Raw genomic sequence first — 9,092 nt, 5'->3', positions numbered from 1 at the left:
TGGCCCAGGGCTCTGCCCACCCCGCCAGGGGCCTTCGCAACTGAACTCCTTGTCCCCAGCGTGACTGGCAGCGCGAGGAGGCCCGTTTGGGGCGTCTCAGACAAAGGAGCCGGTGTACTGGCAAGTTCCAATGATGTGCCCAAGGTCACACCATTCCAGGCAGAAAAAGCAAAACAGAACATAGGCCCGCCCAGCTCAGGATAATCTGAGCTTCGATTCCCCAGGAGGCGGTGTGGCGACTGGACCGTGCAAATTGGTCTGATAAGGAGATTGGAGTTGAGCACGAGCTGCGGAAACGCGGCAGGAAAAGACGTGGGGGGGGGGGCAGTGCCCGCTGTGTGCCCGCCAGGGACGGCCTGTCTCAATCGGGACGCCCCGAGATGAACACTGATCATCACTAATATCGACCGTGTATTGTGTGCAGGCACGGGCCTATGCGCGCTCTATGCCCTCATTTAAATATGCGGGTACATTTTAAATGGTGTCAGTCCTAGAAGGCATCTGCTTCTAAAACAAACCAGATTAGCCCGGCCGGCGTGGTTCAGGGGTTGAGCGTCAACCTATGACCCAGGAGGTCAGGGTTCAATTCCCTATCAGGGCACAGGCCCGGGTTGCTGGCTCGATCCCCAGAGTGGGGCGTGCAGGAGGCGGCTAATCCGTGATTCTCTCTCATCATTGATGTTTCTAGCTCTCCCTCTCCCTTCCTCTCTGAAATCAATTTTAAAAATCTTTAAAAAATAATAATAACAAATAAAAAACAAACCAAAACCCCCAAAGCAGATTAGCAGTGTAGTAACCCGCTGTGCTGAGCGGGGTGATCCTGGAAATAGCGGGCCTGTCTCAGCCCCCGACTCGCTGCTGTCCTGACAGTTTGCGATGGGGAGTTCTGGCTCAGGAAAGGGGTTGGGGCTCCACGTGTTGGGGGGGGGCACTCATGGGGCTCCCTGCTCACCAAGAAGAAAGCGCGCGCCCCATTTTTGCGGCGGCACAGGGACAGCGATCCGGGCCAGCGGCCGGCCATGGGCAGGTCTCCATCCTGCATCACCCGCGGTTTCTCGGAAACCTCGCCGGTATCACCATCCTCTTGGCGAGCAGCCTCCTCGTGTTTCGTTACATGCAGGCGTGCCCTCCCCCAGGTCTCCCTTCCCGCCTGGCAGCGGGGCAGGTTCTCGCCCTGGAAGCGTCCCGCCTGCTCCCCGGGTTTTCCGACGTCCGTGGGAACCCGGTCTTTCCCACACACCGAGGTGGGAGCTAAGAGGCGTCTTAAGGGCTGAGCCGCTCCACATCCCGAGAGGCTGTGCGGACGGTGGTCCCTGCGCTCGCCCCACTGACCCCCAACCCCCGGCCTCCCCTGAGACGCCCCGGGAGGCGCCCGGCCCTCTGAGCAGGCTTCGGGGTGCGTGCCAAGAAAACCGCGTGAGTTATGCACACACAGGAAGGTCTTATCTTAAATCCCTCGCTGGCAGCGGCTCCGAATATACTGGAACTCCCAGGGGGTGAAAGGGCAGGACTCCCAGCGGATCTTTGGGATCTAACCCGGAGGAGTACATTTCTCTGACCTTCAACTGGTGCCTCGGACCCGAGTTCGGGGAAGAGGCCAGAGCGGCCCAGGCTGGAGTCTCCAAAGGGCGCTGGGCGCGCGTGGCGGTGCTGCGCCCGTGCGTGAGCCCGTTGGTTCCGTGAACAAGAAATCAATGGTTAGTATGTTTATGGAACTCAGAGAGGAAGGGAGAGGGAGAGAGAAACATCCATGATGGGAGAGAATCATGGATCAGCTGCCTCCTGCACGACCCCTACTTGGCATGAGCCTGCAACCCAGGCCTGTGCCCTGACCAGGAATTGAACCGTGACCTCCTGGCTCATAGGTCGATGCTCAACCACAAGCCACGTAGGCCGGGCTCACATGGCTTTTGAAGGACAGAGACAGAGAGCATGCGCAGAGGCAGCCCGAGCCCTTGGCCTGCAGCTCATTCCCTCCCCAGCTGACCTCGGGCGGGGGGTTAGGGGGGAGGGTCCATTTCTCCCCGAGTCAGTTTCCCGCCTATAAAGCGGAGATAAGCCTTATGTTCTGCTAACTCACAGGACGATGACAAGAATTAAAATGAAATAATGTCCAAGAAAATGAATTAGCCCACAAAACGTGTTGTAACGCTGACCGGCGGCTGCCACTGGCGACCTAGGAAGGGAGCACATGCATTTGGCTTAGTCCCGTGGTCAGCAACCTGCGGCTCGCGAGCCACATGCGGCTCGTTGGCCCCTTGAGTGTGGCTCTTCCTAAGCCTTAGGAGCACCCTAATTAAGTTAATAACAATGTACCTACCTATATAGTTTAAGTTTAAAAAATGTGGCTCTCAAAAGAAATGTCAATCGTTGTGCTGTTGGTATTTGGCTCCGTTGGCTAATGAGTTTGCCGACCACTGGTCTAGTCGGAGGCTCTGGCCTGACCACAGTGCGAGCGCCCCAGTCAGTCGGGTGTCAGTGCATCCAATAGGCACCATTAGATACCAAAGAGATTTTGAAAAAGAAGAAAGAACGAATGTGGAACCCTCAGTGGTAGTAAGTGCTGGGCAGATGTAAGGACTTGCATGACTGTTATTGTACTTGACTCCACGTACAGAAACTTCACTTCAGCTGCATGGTACCCTCTGCCCTAGACAGAGGGGCTTCCGCGGGGAGACGAGTTACAGAAAAGCAAACACACCCAGTCTGGCTGTGAACGCTCGGCCCAGCTCCGTTTCTTCTGTCTGTGCCACGCTCTCTCCCTGGGTGCCTCTCTCTTCCTGCCTTGGCTAAATTCACCTGGGTTATGATTAATGACAATGAGACTGTTAGAAAAGCTCAAAACCGCCCGGCCAGTGTGGCTCAGGGGTTGAGCATCGACCTCTGAACCAGGAGGTCACAGTTGGATTCCCGGTCAAGGCACAGGCCTGGGTTGCGGGGTCGATCCCCAGTGTGAGACGTGCAGGAGGCGGCCGATCCATGATTCTCTCTCATCATTGATGCTTCTATCTATCTCTCCCTTCCTCTCTGAAATCAGTAAAAACATATTTTAAAAGAAAAGAAAAGCTCAAAACCTCTGTCACAGGGACATCTATTGAGAAAGAAGCATCTTGCTCGTGAAATGTACAAGTCTCCTGCAGACGCCTACTTTTTTTTTAATATATTTTATTGATTTTTTGGTGAGACGTGCAGGAGGCAGCCGATCCATGATTCTCTCTCATCATTGGTGCTTCTATCTCTCTCTCCCTTCCTCTCTGAAATCAGTAAAAACATATTTTAAAAGGAAAGAAAAGCTCAAAACCTCTGTCACAGGGACATCTATTGAGAAAGAAGCATCTTGCTCAGGAAATGTACAAGTCTCCTGCAGACGCCTACTTTTAATGACTCCGCCCAGTACCCCTCTGAAGTAAGCAGGGGGCGGCGGGGGGTCGTACTGTCTCCCCCTTTGGGGATGAGGAAGCGAAGCTGGTGAGATGAAGTGCGCTCCCTGGGTCACAGCGGAGGAAACAGGACCCCGGCCCTTCGAGCTGCAGGCCGCCTCCAGCCCTCCTGCCCCGGGTCGCGCTTGCCCATCGTGAGCAGAGTGGGCCTGGCTCACCTTGGGTGTCTACACACACGAGGAGCCAGAAGCCATTCCTGCAGGTCGTGGTGACAGACACGGTGGGTTCCCCAACCTGCAGAGTGGCCTTTGGACACTTCCCATTGGTTTTTAGAGAGAGTGGACAGGACAAGACGCCTACTTTTAATGACTCCGCCCAGTACCCCTCTGAAGTAAGCAGGGGGCGGCGGGGGGTCGTACTGTCTCCCCCTTTGGGGATGAGGAAGCGAAGCTGGTGAGATGAAGTGCGCTCCCTGGGTCACAGCGGAGGAAACAGGACCCCGGCCCTTCGAGCTGCAGGCCGCCTCCAGCCCTCCTGCCCTGGGTCGCACTTGCCCATCGTGAGCAGAGTGGGCCTGGCTGACCTTGGGTGTCTACACACTCGAGGAGCCAGAAGCCATTCCTGCAGGTCGTGGTGACCGACACGGTGGGTTCCCCAACCTGCAGAGTGGCCTTTGGTCAATCCTCCCCCGAGGACACTTCCCATTGGTTTTTAGAGAGAGTGGACGGGAGGGGGAGAGACACAGAGAGAGACACAGCGATGTGAAGAGACGCATTGATCGCTTGCCTCCCACACGCACCCCGACCAGGGCCCGGGATCGAGCCTGCCACCGAGGTGCGTGCCCTTGACCAGAGTCAAACCCGGGACCTTTCAGTCCGCAGGCCGAAACGCTAACCACTGAGCAGAGTGGTCTTTACAGGTAAGAGCAGATGGAGTATTCAGTTGGAAAGCACTTCCTTTCCACATCTTTCCACAATCCTGGCGCCCGCGTCTGTGTACCCCCTGCCCTCGCCCGTCACGTTCGCTGGGGTTAGGGTAACACCTGCCTGGGAGGCGTGTGCTCTGTCGGAAACCTCGCATCGGGGCTCCGAGCAGAGGGGAGACCTCAGGCCACGGGCTGACTTGCTCCTGGAAGCCAAGTGCGAAATAAAGTGGGTGCTGGGGGTGCGCTCGTCTAACGAGCTTCAGGTATGGGTGCGTCCCTCAGGGCTCGTCCGCGGATGTGCAGTCCCAGGCCTCGCGCTAAGGGAGCGAGGCCACCCGCAGGCCTAGCGAGCAGCTCAAGGGACGCCCATCCCTCAAAGGGCGACAAGCTAGTGGGGGAAATAGACTCAGACGCCGTGAACTACCATTAAGGCTCGGGGTTCACAGAGAGGGCCAGTGGGGGCGGCGGGAACTCGGGAATGCGGTTGGGAACGAGGAGAAACTTCGAGGACGAAGGACAGGCGGGCGTGGGTATTGAAAGAGGAGTCCACTCCAGCCGCTTCTTCCCTGAGGCAGTGCCACGGGCGGGAGGAAACGGGGCGTCAGGGACATCCAGGGCTCCTGGAACTCGGGGTCCCCCCTGCCCAGCCGGGATCAGCTCACCACCTGCCTCCCACCCCTCCGGCTGCACCTCCCACCCACTCCGCTCCCAGCTGGCCTCCAGCAGATAGCACCACCTTCTCCCGCAGTGAGTGCACCGCCCGTCCAATCCCGGCCAAGGGCATCGAGTTGCACGGCCGCCCAGGGAGCCCAGGAGCATATAAGGCCGCCCTGCCCGTCCTGCAGCCAGTGGGGGCGGCGGGAACTCGGGAATGTGGTTGGGAATGAGGAGAAACTTCGAGGACAAAGGACAGGCGGGCGTGGGTATTGAAAGATGAGTCCACTCCAGCCGCTTCTTCCCCGAGGCAGTGCCGCGGGCGGGAGGAAACGGGGCGTCAGGGACACCCAGGGCTCCTGGAACTCGGGGTCCCCCCTGCCCAGCCGGGACCAGCTCACCACCTGCCTCCCACCCCTCCGGCCGCACCTCCCACCCACTCCGCTCCGAGCGGGCCTCCAGCAGGTAGCACCACCTTCTCCCGCAGGGAGTGCACCGCCCGTCCAATCCCGGCCAAGGGCATCGAGTTGCACGGCCGCCCAGGGAGCCCAGGAGCATATAAGGCCGCCCTGCCCGTCCTGCAGCAGCTGGACACCTCCCGACATGGGCTGCCTGGCCCCGCTCCTGGGGCTGCTGCTCCTGCCTGGAGTTTTTCTACTCGAAACAGGTACAGCCGTGGGTGCCCGAGCCCCTTGCTCCTGCCTGTCCCTGGGAGGACAGGGCAAGTGTGGGTGCCCCCAGAGCCCCCCAACCCCCTGTGGGGAAGCTTAGAATGAAATCCAGACCATGAGGGCCTTTCCCGTGTTGGATGCAATCCAGCCACAGAGGGAGACGTTGCTGTGACGGTCACCAAGTGCTTAGCCGTGCTTGCGGGTTTGGGGGCGCTGGGTCAAGGGTGTTCTGTGGGTTCTGTTCTGTGGGCGAGGCACTGGCCCATGCGCTGCTCTGTAAGAGGGTGGCTCTGTTCTTAGGGTTCTGGAGAGAGATGGGAACAGAAGGAGCACTTGGTCCAGCCGGCGTGGCTCAGTGGTTGAGCGTGGACCCATGAACGTGCCCGGTTGCGGGTTCGATCCCCAGTGGGGGGCATGGAGGAGGCAGCCAATCAGTGATTCTCTCTCATCCGGATGCTCCTCTGTCCTCTCCCTCTCCCCTCCTCTCTCTGAAATCAATAAAATATCGATTTTTTGAACCCCTGTAGGGTCCTGGGTTCAATCCCAGTCAGGGCTCCAAAAAATCAATATTTTTTTTAAAAGAAGGAGGAGGGCTGGCCGGGCTACCTCAGGGTTTCGACGTGCTCTCTGGCCCGCACGCTGACATGGGGCAGTGGAGGTACTGAATTACGGTCACGATGTCTTTCCTGCTGCTGAAGGCGTTGAAAAATGTACCACAAAAGAATACCTTCGCCTGAAACAGTTGACGTGACATGGAATTATCTAGATTTGATTCATGAAGTCTCCTAACCTGAACATCTCTCTCCTTTTATTTCTAAAGAATTATCAGTTCGGTAATCTTAGCCTTAGTCTGTACTCCACATCTAGTCCTCTTAGGGACGTTTTAGTTTAAGTTGGAACGACACTAATTCAAGCTGTCCACATAATTTCGATTACTTTTATCATTATTTTGTGACTTGAGGGGGAAATGGTAAAGTCCTCTGTTACTTAGCTTTCCACTTACACGAACAGACAAAAGCTCGGGAATACTCTTGAACAACAAATAGTTTGGATAAGATTTTTATTCACTGTAAAGACAAACCTAATCACCACCCACAGAATAACGTTTGATTGTGAAGTTCATACTCAAGCTCTCCTTTTACTCTGCAGGTAAGTGAGTAGCTACTCAGACCTGTTTGCTAGGACACGCGAGGGTATGCAGAAGGATCTAAGCCAGCGGTTCTCAACCTGTGGGCCGCGACCCCTTTGGGGGTCGAACGACCCTTTCACAGGGGTCGCCTAAGACCATCGGAAAACACATATATAATTACATATTGTTTTGTGATTCATCACTGTGCTTTAATTATGTTCAATCTGTAACAATGAAATTGGGGGTCACCACAACATGAGGAACTGTATTAAAGGGTCGCGGCGTGAGGAAGGTTGAGAACCGCCGAAGCGGTCTCCTGCGTCCTCTGGGGCCGGGGCCTTGTTGGCGTTTACACGTCTGATGATGAGTGAGCGCAGGAGTGTGACTTAGGGCCGAAGGTCTGCGTGGCTCCGGCCCCGAGTCCCCGTGTCCTGACGCTGTGAATGTGGCAGCTTTGCATCCCTCCGGCTGCTGCCCTGGCTCTCACAGACGAAGGGGGGGATTCACTGGGGAGATTTAATGGGATGATGTTCGTAAGCGACTTGGAAGCCTCCGCGAGAAGCTGCAAAGTCAGGGTGAACTGTCATTAGACGCGACAGGCTCTGCACTGGGGGTCTTACACCCAGAAGAGAGGACAATGCGGATGCTCAGCGTCCGATTAGAGCGTTTCCCGTGTATCCATCCCCAAGAAACCGGGACAGTTCCTCTTTCAATATTCCCGCCACAGGTTCAGGCAATAGATGCAACATCGATTTTTTGGTGGTTTTTTTTTAAATATGTTTTATTGATTTTTTACAGAGAGGAAGGAAGAGGGATAGAGATTCAGAAACATGGATGAGAGAAACATCGATCAGCTGCCTCCTGCACACCTCCTACTGGGGATGTGCCCGCAACCAAGGTACATGCCCTTGATCGGAATCGAACCCAGGACCCTTCAGTCCGCAGGCCGACGCTCTAGCCACTGAGCCACACCGGTCAGGGCGATGCAGCTTTGTTACGTGCCAGAGGGAAGAGGTGCTTTTCTCCAGCTGATCAGCACCGAGCAGGCGGGCGCTCGGGGAGGGAGAGGGGCTGTGCCAAGCGTATGTGGAAAACGCATGGGGCTTTCTCGCCCTGCTGGTGTGGTTCAGTGGATCGAACCTGTGGGCTGAAGGTCCCGGGTTCGATTCCAGTCAGGGCACAGGCCCGGGTTGTGGGCTCCATCCCCAGTAGGGGGCGTGCAGGAGGCAGCTGATTGATGATTCTCTCTCATCATTGATGTTTCTGTCTCTCTCTCCCTCTCCCTCTCTGAAATCAATCAAAAAATATGTTTTTTAAAGGATTTAGAATAGACGTGTGTGTGGGGCGGGGGAGTGGGGGGATGGAGACAACGCCCAGTTTGGGACAGTGAGTTTAAAGATTGCTGGGAACTGGGGAAAAGCTCCCTGAAATCCAGCGATTCCAAGACAACACCTTGGTAACGACTCGATGTTGAGTTGGAAACAGCCCTGAACAGATCCCTGGGCAGGAAGGTCAGCGTCACCTCTTGTCCCGCCCCCTCCTCCCATCCCCCTAAGAAATGAAGTCCCAGCGCGAAACCGACCAAAACGGGTGATTCATTACCCTGAGCTGGGCCTTCGATAGGAGGGCTCAGCCCTCTCCTTGCTCTGCCCTGTCCTGACTCCCTGCCAACCCTGCGCACTGAGGGCACTCGGGGTGACACGCGGAGCCCGCTCCCCGCACCGCGGGCCCAGCAGCGGGCACTCAGAAGTGGTCAGAGTGAGTGAGTGGAAAACAACGCCCGTCACTGCTGCCCGCTGCCCGCTCCTCCAGGGTAAGCGCGCCAGGGTCTCGGGTGTTTCCTGAGCTGCTGGCATCGAGGGGATTTGAGAGGCACGGGGGCCTTGCAGACGCCACAGGCCAGTAGCTGTTGTCTCGGGCCGGCCTGGCCCTGCTCCAGCTGCGCCCGCCCCCGGCCCCCCACCTGTGCTCGTGCCACCTCTGCCCCGAGTGTGCACTTCCCTCTGCAGCTTACAGATGCGACCTTGAGCTCCCAGGAGCGTGGGATCAGCGATGCGATACGGCCCTGGAGGTGCTCGTGGGCTCCTCAGCGGTTGCACAAGCACCTCCAGACAACGGCCCTGAGAGCTTCCGGGAACAGCGGGGCCTGTGCCTGGAGTGTGGTTGTCCCCTGCGTAGAGTTTATCTGCTCAGCACGAGCCAAGGCAAACAGTTAAAATCTCTCTAAAACCGCAAGGCGATCGAGTTGCGATCTGCCCAGCTGGGTGCACACCTGCTCTGCCTCCAGGCCAGACACTGGCCAGGCCCCTCCCCGCCTCCCTCCGGCCCACAGC

At 57.1% G+C, this 9,092-nt stretch overlaps 1 protein-coding gene across 1 annotated transcript in view; it reads left to right on the top strand.

Annotated features, from left to right (window-relative positions):
- DMBT1 (deleted in malignant brain tumors 1) overlaps positions 1-9,092 on the top strand; it is a 64,068-nt gene that overhangs the window by 26,979 nt on the left and 27,997 nt on the right. Inside the window, exons 9-10 of the mRNA XM_014528854.1 lie at positions 6,792-6,803; positions 8,769-8,933. Coding sequence (XP_014384340.1) covers positions 6,792-6,803; positions 8,769-8,933 — 177 coding nt within the window. The remainder of the gene's footprint in view (positions 1-6,791; positions 6,804-8,768; positions 8,934-9,092) is intronic.

Source organism: Myotis brandtii, unplaced genomic scaffold (assembly GCF_000412655.1).
Source record: "Myotis brandtii unplaced genomic scaffold, ASM41265v1 scaffold656, whole genome shotgun sequence".
NCBI lineage: Eukaryota > Metazoa > Chordata > Mammalia > Chiroptera > Vespertilionidae > Myotis > Myotis brandtii.
This window is presented reverse-complemented; position numbering and strand designations above follow the sequence as displayed.